The sequence below is a fragment of the Trichomonascus vanleenenianus genome (genome assembly GCF_965637985.1).
Source record: "Trichomonascus vanleenenianus strain CLIB 3782 genome assembly, contig: TRVA0_002S, whole genome shotgun sequence".
Lineage (NCBI taxonomy): Eukaryota > Fungi > Ascomycota > Dipodascomycetes > Dipodascales > Trichomonascaceae > Blastobotrys > Blastobotrys vanleenenianus.
In genome coordinates this window covers 435,335-449,144 of record NW_027481885.1, presented here as the reverse complement: position 1 = coordinate 449,144, position 13,810 = coordinate 435,335, and the positions used below count along the sequence as shown (strand labels likewise).

The window sequence follows — 13,810 nt, the reverse complement described above, 5'->3', positions numbered from 1 at the left end:
TCTTTGCTCCTCAAAAAAAGTCAACGATAGCAGCTAGAAGAAAAGCTGAAAAAAAAAAGATATGCATAATATTGTTGCTCTTAGATAAAAGACCATAAAGATTAGTAGTCTAACTTCTGTTTTAATAAGTTAAGGCGGTCTTCAGTAATTCGGATAGACTCCTCGAGTTCCTGTCGACCATATGCTTTGGCAATGTCCTCTTCTTTGTGGCGCTCATCAACAGCAAGAACACGATTCTCGATCCACTTCCATACCTCGTACTCCTCCTCCATCATCATCTGCGAAAGCCGGTCGTAATCCTGCTGGGAGTAGCTTGGTGAAGGCACCGCCCTACCCCGCTGTCCCCTCGACACTAATACGTAATATACAACCAATCCCAGGGTCATTATAGACCACAGCGGAATCGGCACGCCTGGGATATAGCACGCATTGAGGGTCGACTTGACCCAGTCGAGCAGACCCTGGGCGGCCACGGGCGATGGCGCCGACACTGCAGCCCTCTTCTTCTTTTTCGGTTTCTTTGCCTTGGCTGGTTTCTTCGACGGCTTACGCACTGCTTTGCCACCAGCCGCAGATAGAGTCGAGTTGAGTTCTGCCACAAGCTCCTTTGCAAACTGCATCTGGCCATCCTGCGTGCCGCGTTCAATGGCGCCCTTGAGCCAGCTCTTGCCCGACCAGTCCATCCAGTACGACAGAATTAGCTTGGTCTGGTTGTTAGGAGCCCAGCACAGGGCGTATCGCGTCTTGGTTACAAACGACGATCCCGAGGGAACATCAGGAGTGGACGTCGACGTTACGATAATGGCTTTCTCGTCTAGTTTCCATGTTTCAATTGTATCAGTGCATATGCACCTTGTCTGTTTTGGGCCTACTGGGCCGTTTAGCGGCTTGACATATTGGTAGTTCCGCGCCTTCTTACCCTCATCGTTCTTGGAAAACGCCGGGAAGTCGTTAAGGTCAATGTTGTTCTGGGTCTCCGTGAAAAACCGCTTCATCCACGAGGTGTCGGAACCAAACAGAATGTTTACAACAACGCCGAGCGGAGCAGGGATGATTTCAGTAGCCAGAGGTTTCTCTCCGTCCTTCTCTGGGTTGGTTCCAGTGTCAGTAGGTGCATGCGTAGCTGGTCCGAGGTTAGCAAAAGGCCATTTGCCTTCGCCGCCCTCACCTGTGGTTGTTTGTGTAGCCTCATCTGCCATTGCTTGTTTCTCGTTTTCAATCTTAGGACTTGCCTCTTTCTCCTCTTCTGTTGATGATTCCAGCTCGTCAGAGCTGCTACCAAATGATCCTAGCGATTCTCCATCGTACTCCATATCAACATCGGACTCTTGATCCTCGCCAGCGAGCGACCCCGACTCGTCAGACTCTGCTTCAGAACCCGATTCGTCATCTAGAACCGCCGAATCCTGGTCAGACTCACCCGACTCATCCTCAGCCAGAGCCTCTCCCGATGCATTGAGCGCCGGGCGCATCTGATGGGGCGACGACTGCTTCCAAACACTGGTAAGGAACTCCAGCGCCGAGTCCCGCGCAACGAAAGATGCAAAAGAATGCCGAGCGTGCAGCGTCTGGATTACAATGCCATTGGGGAATAGCCCGGCCGTGTTTTTCTTTTCAAGCGTGACAATCTCGTCAAACCCAATCACTAGGTTCGTCACCCACCCGAGAATGTTCGAATTGAAGCAAACATGCCTTTCGCTGACATAAAGTCTGCCTTGGATGAGGATATCTTTCGATAGAGCACAGCTGAAGTCGTCTAGCAAGTAGTCATCCGGCGTAACCGACCGGAACAGCCGGTGGAAATCCTTATTCCGCTTCTTGTTGGCATATGCGAATCCTGTCAAATGCCGGTGGCCGCGTCCACCGTGTGCTGATCCATTATTGCCACTGCTTTCGTCAATTGTATCTGGTGGAGACTCGCTGCCCGTATTGTGCCGCACCATGTGCGGCTGGCCATTTCTGCTTTGATCCGCCGCATGGTGTGCGGCGGAGGCGTGCGGCTCGTGCGGCGGAGACTCATCCGACCGCCGTCGTCGAGCTCGGTGCCTACTAATCAATGAGCTTGCACGGCTTTTGGACCGACTCATTACCGGCACAGCCATGGTGCCTCCCTGTGTGAATTCGCTGCGTTCTGGCACGGTCATAGTGCGACGTCTACTGTCCCCTGCCGGCGGGGATTCAACCACACCTGGCTGAATCCCGTCTTCGCTTACCACCGAAGGGGCCTCCTTCTCTGGGCTTAGCCCCAGAGCCTCCAGGGAAAGCTCTCCCTGGCCCAGTGTCGAAATCGCGGACCGGATAGGCTCGATCCGGACGTCGTTGACGCTGGGGAAATGCTTCTCCTCTTCGGCTTCTACGGCTTCGTCGTCATCGCTGGTGGCGACAACCCTTTCCTCCTGCCATTGTGGTTCAAACTTGGGTACCCCCGTCAATTGGCTTGCGGCATTCTGGGCTACCGATAGCATTGACGTCAGGAAGTGCGAGGCAGGGCTCTTGCCGGAGTCCGTGTTGCTCCGTTGCTGCCGCGTTGTCGCCAGACCGCCCTCATCCTCCGCCGGAGTGACTCCGAGCGCAGTGCTCGACGCCGAGCGGTCGATTGCCATGGTTTTTTCGCGTTAAAAGGGAGGGGGGGTTCTCTGCTTATCGCAATCAAGAAAGACAGTTGATGTCGGGGGCCCTTCCGTGATGCGCTGGGAAATTGCTCCGCACCGCCGACCCGACAGCCTCCCCCCTAACCACAGCCCCCTTAAATTAAGCTCCTTGGCATTACAGAACTTGGCAGCCCATTTTCCTGGACATATTAAGGAAGGAGTGGATTTATAGATATGCGAGATAAGCGAGTCAATTGAGGTTAATTAAGAGTGGATTTTAATTGGTATTGCGTAGTTAGAAAGGTAGACTGATGTTGTCGTATTTCTAAACGATATGCATGAACAGCCGTGTGACCTCGTGGAATACGGTCTCATGCATTTCATATATTAACTGCCTGGTACATTAGGTAATTGACGATTGAAAATATGATGGCCAAATAAAAGTGGTACTTATGAATCGGAGCTCTAACTTTTTTCTTAACTGATGGTGCAAAAAGTGTATTAAAGGTCCGTAGTATGGTGGTTGTTTATCTACCATGGTATATGCACACTCCGGATGACCGGACTTTACTGATTTCGGACTTAGCCCTTACATATTTTCATTTCATTATAAATGAACCTGACTTATTAATTAGCGTATTGAAATTGGGCATAAGCAATGTCTTCCTCTTGCATTGTCATCATCTCCCCCAGCATCGAGCTTCCTTTTCGTGTGCGAGAACATTGTAGATGGGTTCATACGAAAGGTGGGAGTACCGAGGGACAATATAGAAGAATAGTGATTGCCATCTATATATTAGTCAGACATATATCAGCATGGTATAATTGTGAGTTGATTTAACGAAAGAAATTTAAAGCTCGAAGCAGTTTTAATCATTAATGATTCCCCGTATGGCAGTCGGTGCGGAGGAACTTGAAGAGGCTTACCCGGTACTATTCGAATTGAGAATCCAAGTTACAGCACTTGAACCGTCAGGATACTTGGATTAGTTGTTATCCGAGTTAAAGGACTTGAACAAGATTATTATCACTGTTTTATCCCCACATTTGCATAGCATGGGCATTAGATCAATCAAATCTTTTAGTGCACTACAATTACCGGTATTAATGAATGAGTTGAAGCATTACGGATTAGGATTTCCCTTCCAATAAACCAATCAAGGCATCTATTTTGGTGCATATTTAACGAAGCAATCAGTTCTCTGAGCTATTATAACTGACATTCTTCAACTTAATTGGATTACTCGTAGTGCAACTACAGTAATGGCCCTTGAAGAATAAGCATTTCTCCAATGGTTATGCGTTGCAGTTTGAGCTCCATACAACAGCACTCTATTTACTAGCACTTCTGGTTCAATATAATTAGGAAATACAAACTACTTACAAAAGGAATGAACCGCTTCAATTCTATCAATGCTTTATTACTTGAGTGACAAATGCGGGAACCAAATGCCTCACAATACTTCACAATGTCAGTTCGGGTGAAGACCTCAAAACTCAGATGATCTGACCCTCATTTACAACAAACAAGGCAGAATAAAGCAATAAAATCCCAATATATATATAATAATTGAATAAAAAAAGTATAGCAAATATACGAGCAAAATGTATAACATAACGTATAACATTTATCGGTCCTCGGCCCACTCGTTCTCCCGTCGAATCTGAGCCTCCTCCTCTGGAGTAAAGTCGTTCTGAATGTTGAACGTCTTTCGAATCTCCTCTGGCGACTTGCCCCGGATCATGTTGGCCACAGTCTTGCAGCCAGCCTCCAGCAGCGGCTTGATATCCAAGTAGTTCGCAGTGAGAATGATCTCAAACAGCATCTCCTGGTCAACAGACAGGTACTTGGTGTCCCACTCAGAGATGTTCTCCGCAGTCTTTCGGCTTCGCTCGGCCGCCTCCTCGTTGGGCTCCGGGTCGTCCTTGTGGTACTCACAGTACTCCAGCACCTTCTTCAACACGTTTGAAGAGACCTACCCCATGTTAGCAACTGCCTCTCTCCTTCTCACCACCAAATAAAAGCATACATTGCCAATTGGAATCTCAGTGTCATCGTCACCGGTATCTACGTCCCCCAGTTAGCCCTTGGTCACTCCACACTTCAACACAACTCACCCTCAATCATGTTCTTGAGCAGAACGGACTTCATAGCCACCTTCTTATCTACCACCCGTTAGCCCCAGCAATTTCACACCCACTAGACATACCAACGTCGAAGGTGACACCATCAGAGGACTTAAGCTTGACCATTTTTGCGCTGTTGTTTGTTGTATGATTAACGGAGAGCAAGTGGGAAGGGGTGTGTGCCACAAATAAATGATTTGGGTGTAATGCGCAACACCCGATCTAACGCACGCGTCGAAACCGACAGAATGCGGATTGAGGGGTTATATATAGTGTATTTAGAAAATAGGCTTATTTTGTGGTTTATTGTGGATTGCTGAATTGTAACTTTGAGCTTTTGGTTGATTGGTGCAGTGCAGCAACGGGCCAAACTTGTACCTGGTGATAAAACAATGGGCACTGATTGAGTGTGGGGCTGAACTATTAAAAATGGCTTCTATAAAAGGGATTGGACAATGTATTCTACTCAAATGGCATCTATAGCGAGGGATTGGACAATATATTCTATTCAAACGACATCTATAAGCGAGGAATTGTATAATACATTCTACTCAAATGACATCTATAAGCGAGGGATTGTACAATGCATTCTATTCAAATGACATGTATAATCGAGGAATTAGATAGTGTAGTCTTATAACATGGCATAGCGATTGTACAGTGCGGTGGTATTCAAAATAACATCTATAAGAGAGGAGACAATGTAGCCGAGTAAAATGACATCTATCGTGAGGGATTGAACAGTATAGTATAATAAAATGGTAGCTATAGGACAATATAGCCCCCCCCCCCAGTACATTATCTCTACAGGCCCCTCCGCGAAGCGGAGCTACGGGGGGTCTGGGGGGCTGGCCCCCCAGGGAACTTAACCAGCAGGCCTAACTTCCTCTGAGGAAGATCCTCCGAGAAGCAGTACCCTTGTGGGTCTGGGGGTAGGGTATATGGGGACAATTAGTCTATTAAAATGGTATCTATAGGTTAGTACGGGCGAGTGATTAAAGACACTGGAAGGGAGGGTCGTTGAGACGCTCTCCAGCACCGGTCCGGGAGGTTAGCTCCTTGTAGCCAATGGCGTAGCCACGGGCGGTGGGCCCCGTCGACTTGGTCTTGTGTCCGTCGCGGAACGCGAGAACGTCCTCGGTCGTGCCATACATCTTTACAAACGCTTCATAGTCCTGCGTGAACGTGCCATTGACAATAGACTCACGAACTCCCGCAAAGAACTGGCTCAGTACGTTAATATTGTGCATCTGGAGCACCACCCAGGCCGTCATCTCGCGCGCCTTAAGCAAATGATGAACATATGCTCTGCTCGTAGTCCCCGTAACATTCGGCACTCGGCTGCCTAAAGTGCTCATATCGGTACAGTATTCCTCGTCCCACAGGTTGCGTCCAAACATAACAGCATCCTCGCTAGCTAGAGCTGGTGATGGGAAGGTAAAGTCCAGAGCAATGCCTGCGTCGGTAAATTTAGTCGCACAATCCCCCTGGAACAGATCATAGCCCCGTGAAACGTAGTTTAGAATCTCCTGTGGCGTATCACAACCCACCACTACGTATTTAGGCAGCAATTCAAGCCCGTGGCTCGCTAAAAGCGTTTCGGCAGGGTCGACCTGCTTCGGTCGGGCGGCCTCCACCCCAGGCCTTCCAGCAACCTGCCGGGCAGACAACCGTCCAGTCTCAGCCGGCCAGAAGGTCAGTCCACTGATTCTATCCTTAACCTTGGCTACTTCGGAGAGGTAATCGTTCTGGGACGAGTTTGGGATTCCTGGAAGCAGAGGCGCAAACACATCGGTAGTGGGCCCATGCTTCTCCAGGGCTTCCAAAAGCCACCTCTCGCTACGAATGACCATTTTCCGGGTTCGGTTGGTCCCTGGTGTTCCGCCCGGCGACAAGTTTGGCATATCTGGAGGAGAGAGCACGATTTCCGGCGACAGTTTGGCCACAAAGTCGCCATAGACAGTCAGCGGCATCTTCTTGTACCCCTCGGAGGTGAATACGCTCACCGTCTTGTCGCTGTTGGGCTGGGACACTTCAACAGGGCACGATCTACGTGGTCCGACAATGAGCGGTCGGTCTTCGGGTAGGCTCAACATGCTCCTTCCGGGGCACTCTGGGTGGAGGATAGGCACGCTTCCGATGTCTGGCAGCTTGTCCAGGAAATCCTCGGCGGCCACGAAGAACCCGGCCATGTCGCCGCTCCTGCGGGCGACGTTATCAGGCGTCAGGTGGGGGACTACGCCTCGAGAGGTCGATGCTACAAAGCCCGGAGTGGCGATGCTCTGGATCGTGGACTTGGAGAAGCTGTACAGGCCTGTCCGCGCCGCTGCGTGGGTCTTGAGAACCTGGAATCGCGACTCGCCTATCGTCATGATCGTTCGATACAGGCCGTTTGGCATGGGGGTTGTCTTGAAAAATTGATCGCCGCTGGAATATTTTGTTGTTCGCTGTAAGCAGTTTTCAGCACGTTTGTACTGCAATCTCCGTGCTCAAATATGCTTACACCCCTGAGTTGTGACAAGCGGGGGTCTGGGGGCTGGCCCCCAGCTACGGGAGCTCGAGGGCTGGCCCTCGAATACACTTACAATAGCAACTGGGGGGACTGGTCCCCCCAGACCCCCCTGGGGCTCCGCTTCGCGGAGATAGTAGTCCACTCAATAATAAGTAATTGAATCTATCGTGTATATGTCAAGTGAAGTGCCCCATGAATGCCCCCCCTTTGATTTGTTCCGCTTCGAAGAAGCGATGTGTCGAGTATGGTCTTAAGCGCTTATAGAATCCATTGTGTAGTCCAATAAAGGATTCAACTGCAGAGGAGGGACTCAATTGTGAAGAGATTGTAATACTGATTGTTCGGGCTAAGGTTGAATATGTAAGACAAGCTCACTCTAAGTAAGGCGTCTCGAAATATGTTAACCACCCTATTATGTTAGAGAAATGTGGATTTGTAATACGGAACGAGGATTACAGAAGTTTTAAGTGGATTTCAGTTACTAAAAAGTTCATGGCCAATTATAGCAATAAGCTAATTAGGTAGGTGAGATTTAGAACATCTCAATACTCTGAATAGAGCAAGTAGATGGGAAAGGTTTGCGGCGAAACAATCGATTATCCGTTGATTCGGTAACCTTAAAAATTCCAGTTGGAACTGGTAATGCAATAATGAATGGAAGGGAAGATAAAATCTGCAATGGTTTTGATATTTAGAGACGGGAGTAAATTGAAATGCTTGGAGTCGATTCCTATAACCAAACAGACCTCTATGAGCACGTTGCAATTGCCATATCAACACACCGAAAACGCATAGACGAGCTACCGCTAGAAAAGCGTCTCGAACTTATCGGACTCTACCTTCAAGGATGTTTTGGAGACTTTATCGGATGGAAAAAGGTCCCGCAAGACCATTGGCAACAGCTTGTGGTCCACTATAGTCTCCAGAATCTTGCTTTTAGTGCTGAGAAATACTGGAAAGACAACTCTGGTCTGCCATCCCACCAGGCCCAAAACATCTTCTGCGACCACCTACTCAACTACCAACCGTGACCAAAGCATCTTCTGCGACCACTTTCTCAACTGCCAATCGTGGCCAAAGCATCTTCTGCGACCCTCTACTCAACTGCCAATCATTAGGGGATGGGATAAAAATTACTCGATCAAGTCGTGGAAGATCAATTTAAATATCATACAGGAATATGTAGTTATAGTATATAGGGGGTATTATTCATGGCCAAGGTTAGACCAGTCAAAGTTGGAGTAGACAAGAGCCGAAAAGCCATCCAGCTCCGGCAAATCAATCATTGCCTTAATGTAGTCGTTTGGTTCGAATGGTGTTCCGCCCGTCATGGCGTTGGCCTGCCGCGTGACGTTGGCAAGGATGCTAGCAAGTTTGGCTCTGGGCACTTCGTCGTCGTCCGCCTGCTCCGGGAAGAGCCCAGACAGCCCATCGACAAACACCGACAGCCCATTGTGGACCAACTTGTGAATGACATCAGTGGCGTTCGGAGATTCGACAAAGTCCGCCGTCTCATCCAACAGCTTTCGTAGCGTATCATTAATAGCAGGCTGCTCAGACTGCTCCACCTCGCCCGTTGGAGCCTGCGCTAGCACATATGACTCCAATTCATGCGGCGGCAGCAGGTTGTTGAGGAAGTTAGACCCCAGCTTCTCCAGCGCACCATTGTGGTCTACAGAGAATTGCACCTTGCCAATGAGCTCCGAGAACTCAGTCAGGGTCATATCAGTCCGCGGGTTGATCTGGTCAAATACAGCAATCACCGCGTCCTGGATCCGCTCGCTGAGCGAAACCCAGCCCTTGTTGAGCAGCCACCAGCTGAAAGTCAGAAACATGCGGTTAATTCTCATTTCCTCCTCTTCCAGAGCAATCTTGGACACATCTCCGCCAAATAGACTCTCTTCACTGTAATCTTCCAGCGTGATCTCGGCGTCTGCCCGCTTCTCCGCGAGCCTAAGCACGCTAACTACGTAGTTCTTTCGCCCCAGAATGTTTAGCTGGAGCCGCGTGAAGAACACCAACAATGCACTCGAATATAGTATGGTGAACGCCCGGCTCAGACTCTGAATCTTAAGCTCTTTCCACAGCTGGGTCTTGGTCTTCTTCTTTGGAGCTTCGGTCGCTGACGGAATGTCGGCGACCACCGAAGAGGACACAGAGGTCTCGCTGGGCAGGGTCTGAACAGATTCGGCCAAACCGACCTGGGAGCTTGTCTCTGAACCGTCAATGGATCGGATGCTCCTCTCAGTCCGCTTGGCCTGAAGCTCTGCGGTAATGCTTTCTACGGGGTACTTCTCGACGATCTGGTCCGTCAGGGTCGGCAGGAGCGCCATAATGGTGAACGAAGCGTCCTGCTGGTTCTGCTCGAACCGCCGCTTGAGGTTCTCCTTCGCAGCACGCTCTGTGGCGAGCCGATCCTGGAGCTCAAAGAACTTGGTCTTAACATAGTCAACAAGGAAGTAGCCTGAGGCTGCCAGGCCCGTGACCAGTATGATCTTGCGCTTGTGCCTCCGGACGAATCCAGAGATGCCTCCTAACATCTTTTACTACGTGGAGGAGGGCTTCGTCTGGTTGCTTTGCGGGAAATGCGGAGTTGAGACGGCTGTTATAGGCGGGTTTGTACAATGGTGTACTTCAGCGCGGTTGGGGGCCGAGGCACATTTAATTTGGAGGGGCAAAGCCGCAGCACCCCGCGCAATTCCCACAATGAACGTGATTTAATTCCGAAGACTCGTACGATAGAGGTTATTATGCGTTGGAATTTGTAATATTTTGTTATATTTTGTATGTTATAGGTTACTTGTGGCTATCATATTTACAAGATCGTACGAGATATGTGTATATGGCCTGATATCGCTTGTAATTTCGTACAATGTGCAATCAAGGCTGCAATTGTAGTAGAGATGGCTCAATAAATAGATACAACTGTGTGGCCCCCTCAAAGGAGAGGGGTACCTCAATTGATATCAGGTTGATACTACGTTCATTATACTGCCAGTGACTGTTTCTATTCTACTGATAGTTAATTGAGCGCAGATAGTTGCTACAGTTTGGTAGCCCATTGACTACCGGTATTGATCCTACAATAGGGAGTATAACAAACACACGCAGATTTAAAACTAGATGAATGGGAATCCAACCAATACTAAAGTGTCACACTACGACAACGAAGGAGATATACCATTGACTACCGATCCTACATTAGGAGAATAGCAAACACACACATATTTAAAACTAGGTGAATGGAATCCAATCTTTCCATTCTATCTAATATTAAACGAAGGAGATATGGAAAATTTGGGTATCTCGTGAAAGCTGGAGAGCAATTTGAGGAAAAATGCAGTTCTCTAATCTCATTACAAATATAACATGGTCAAGTCAGTCAAGTCATTACACGGCAGGGGGGCGGCAAGGGCTATTCCTTCCGCTTGGTCTTTTTCGACTTCTTCTTCGGCTTCGTCTCCTGGACTTCCTTCTCATCGTCATCACTGAAGCGCTTATGCGTGCCCTTAGTTTGCTGGGCAATATTCGAAAGATAGCTATCCACATCAACTTTAGACTCACTCGAGGCGCCAATAGCATGACGAATAAACCGCTTAGCCGCCTCCTTGTCGACCTTGCTCCCGGAACCAGGCTCTTGCGGTGACTTAGCCTTCTTCACCTTGGCCATATATGATTTGACTCTTTCCAGCTCCTCCATAATAGGATGGTTATTAGTATCCTCCCCGGTCGCCTTCAAATATGCTACATTATGTTAGCCCTTCGTCCTTTGCTCATATATATGGTTCATTGCTTACAGAATAATATAGATATCAGCGCATAGGCAAGCGCAGTAGAGTAGCTCGCCTGGTCTAAAGGACTATCAAACCTTGTGGCCGACACATCATTCTCCAAAAACGGACTAATCTTCTCCTCCAGATTAGTGATATTCTCGTCCAGCTGTTCTATCAGCGATTGTATAGCCGGTAGTTGCTCCATTCTATCACTTTATCCTATGCAATGATTGTCGTTATCTCCCAAGTGAAAAATTAAATGTCGAGGAGCAAGCCGCACGAACGGCGGACCTCCGACATACATTTAAATAAGCTGAGCCGCATATTACCCCCTGATTTCGGTTGCTCATTAATGAAGGTTTGTTTGCCCTGTGCCTGGCTGGTGCCTGGAGCTTAACATAAGACATTTAAATGCTACCCCTTTGATTGGTGCCGGAGTTTAACGTAAGCCGTTTAGCGGCTAGTCCTGGCAGAAACTTTATATCACAATACTGTGGTACAATTCCGCTGACTCGTGAGCAGAATACCGTCATAGGACTACTAAATGGCCCACACATGGACTATGACGGAGATCAAAAAAGTCAGAGAACAGTGGCTCAACAGATTTTTAAGATGACGTTGTCTAAAATGATTTTTGGCCATAACTCAGACCGGTGCAACCAACTCCACATACCGTAAGGCAAAACCTTGAACTTGAGCAACTCAATGCCATCTATTATCTTATTTCAAAGGCTCAAGCAACTGGCAAAGGATTGCAGCAATTGCAATGTCGAATTTGTCTATATAAACATGTCTCTAGCCTCAATTCTATTCACTTTTTTTCCCACCATCTATTCCAATTCATCATGCACCCCGAAGAGTACATATATCTCGTCTTCGACGACAACTATAATCCGTCCTACGAGCAGGGCAAGGGCCGAATCCTCAAAGTAATGAACCCAGATGAGATTTCATCCGAGCCAATGGCCCCCATTTCTCCTACTTCCTCTCAATTGACTCCAGACTATCTTCGTCCGTACTGCGAGGTCGGAACAGCTCCAATCTCCTCTTCCTCCTACCATAATGGCTGCCACAAGACGAAGCACACATTGCCTACTCCACCCCCTTCCCCTCAGACTGAGAAAAGGTTTTCTCTGGCCGACGAACTAGTTGTCCCTAAAGTAATCGGGGCTCACACATTCCAGACCTATGAAGACCCAGATTCCTATCTTATTGATCACCCGTTCTCTCAAACCCCGCCTAGTTCAGATTATTGTGGAATCGTTCGTCCGACGACCATTCAGCGACCACTCGGCCCAGTGCAAGAGGCGGTTGACGATCTCGTTACCTTGGTAAACGCGCTCCACAAGACCTCTGCATCTAACTTCCACGCAGCATACGAGAGATGTGAGTTCTATGTCCACAATACGCTCCAGGAAGTTGGCCCTACCTATCTCATCAGCCTCAATGCAGAGCGAGCTAAGAAGTCAGTCCGTCAGACTATGCTTCGGAAAGTGCAGAAGCAACTCGATATCATTGGTGAAGTGCTTGGAGTCTCTCATCGCATCCAGCAGACGGTTAAGCCATACCATCCGCAGGAAAAGGATATCACTAGGGCACGGAGTTCTGAATCTTCACGGACGCGATCTCTCCTGAAAACTCACGCTGAGACTGAAGAAAAAGCGGCAATCATGGCAGAGTACTCAGTTCTGTCGCGGAAGCTGTCGAAGCAGATCAAGAATCTGGCAGCCGTGATGAAGATCCAGAGCTATGACAGTTGTTCTCCAGCTTTTGAGTCATTCAGCTACCTTGAAATGGCCCTTGAGAACCTCAAGCGACCCCGAACAGTGGCGTCCGAAAGGTCCAAGCAGATTATCCTCGAAAAGAAGTTCAAAGCCATTGAGGCCTATCAGCTGAATACTCCGGAAGTGGGCAGAAAAGACCGTACGATCTATCTTTACGAGCTGCACAATCTGCGCAAACTGTTCTTGGAGCTTTCTATGAGACTGAGCGAGCTGGCCATGCTCGAGCAGTTTGCTGAGACTTACAACTCCATTTCTTTTATTGTCGAGTCGGCGGCGTTTGATCAGGCATATCCTCCTAAAGCTGCCCCAGAAATTGTCCGGCATCGTCAGCATTTAATGAGACGACTACGGGTTATTACTGACGCCTGTGTTCGGGAGAAGGAGCGGCACATCAAGCTCGTTAAGGAGTTTGATAGGCTGACGCCGCTCGTGGGTCTCAAGCCATCCATTCCCTCGGAGCAGGCACAAGACTACCTTCAGCAGGCCCGGCATTTGATACGGGTTTTTGAACTCAACTACGCGGACCTTATCTTTCAGTAAATATTCTATTTGTTATTTATTCTCGGTTTTTGTTTTTATAGTAACATGTACTTGCTTTGTACAATTGATAATGTTCTACCTTGGTTACGAAAGAATAATTGGAACAGCACGTATCTTTATGTGTACAATGAAATAGATATCAATCCCTGGATAATGATCATCAAATCATTAATCAGATCACATATTCAGGCTTTTTGCAATATCTACTAATACAGTAGCTGCATTACCGGCTGACCATACTACCGGTACTGTGAAATCCCATCTCTTCGATAGTTGGCAATTGGCCACCGTGAGCCATTATACGACCATCAGTATTTCTAGCATCTCTTTACTATTCGAAATTTCTACAAATAGCTTCTTATAACTGTTAGCTAAAGGAAGTGTAATAAATAATGTATGGGTCCTGCGTTGCTGTTGCTATGCCGGAAATTCTTCGAGTGACGCTTTATCGGAAGACCGGGGGTGTCTTCCCCATTCTCACCA

At 48.2% G+C, this 13,810-nt stretch overlaps 6 protein-coding genes across 6 annotated transcripts; 1 reads left to right on the top strand and 5 right to left on the bottom strand.

Annotated features, from left to right (window-relative positions):
• Positions 1-101: 101 nt before the first annotated feature.
• Positions 102-2,603, bottom strand: TRVA0_002S04698 (uncharacterized protein; the record flags this gene model as incomplete). Its single annotated transcript, XM_076682341.1, has 1 exon — positions 102-2,603. One exon carries the CDS (start codon positions 2,601-2,603, stop codon positions 102-104), a length of 2,502 nt encoding a protein of 833 aa, XP_076543587.1.
• Positions 2,604-4,219: 1,616 nt separating this feature from the next.
• Positions 4,220-4,844, bottom strand: SKP1 (SCF ubiquitin ligase subunit SKP1; the record flags this gene model as incomplete). The annotated part of the gene is made up of 4 exons (XM_076682340.1): positions 4,220-4,567; positions 4,622-4,659; positions 4,710-4,757; positions 4,802-4,844. The coding sequence occupies 4 exons, from the start codon at positions 4,842-4,844 to the stop codon at positions 4,220-4,222; spliced, it is 477 nt and encodes a 158-aa protein (XP_076543586.1).
• An 869-nt stretch (positions 4,845-5,713) lies between these two features.
• Positions 5,714-7,117, bottom strand: TRVA0_002S04654 (uncharacterized protein; the record flags this gene model as incomplete). Its single annotated transcript, XM_076682339.1, has 1 exon — positions 5,714-7,117. One exon carries the CDS (start codon positions 7,115-7,117, stop codon positions 5,714-5,716), a length of 1,404 nt encoding a protein of 467 aa, XP_076543585.1.
• A 1,318-nt stretch (positions 7,118-8,435) lies between these two features.
• PEX3 (Pex3p) lies at positions 8,436-9,770 on the bottom strand (the record flags this gene model as incomplete). The annotated part of the gene is made up of 1 exon (XM_076682338.1): positions 8,436-9,770. One exon carries the CDS (start codon positions 9,768-9,770, stop codon positions 8,436-8,438), a length of 1,335 nt encoding a protein of 444 aa, XP_076543584.1.
• An 875-nt stretch (positions 9,771-10,645) lies between these two features.
• LRP1 (Lrp1p) lies at positions 10,646-11,208 on the bottom strand (the record flags this gene model as incomplete). The annotated part of the gene is made up of 2 exons (XM_076682337.1): positions 10,646-10,974; positions 11,028-11,208. 2 exons carry the CDS (start codon positions 11,206-11,208, stop codon positions 10,646-10,648), a joined length of 510 nt encoding a protein of 169 aa, XP_076543583.1.
• Positions 11,209-11,848: 640 nt separating this feature from the next.
• On the top strand, positions 11,849-13,327 carry TRVA0_002S04588 (uncharacterized protein; the record flags this gene model as incomplete). Its single annotated transcript, XM_076682336.1, has 1 exon — positions 11,849-13,327. The coding sequence occupies one exon, from the start codon at positions 11,849-11,851 to the stop codon at positions 13,325-13,327; it is 1,479 nt and encodes a 492-aa protein (XP_076543582.1).
• Between the last annotated feature and the right edge of the window lie 483 nt (positions 13,328-13,810).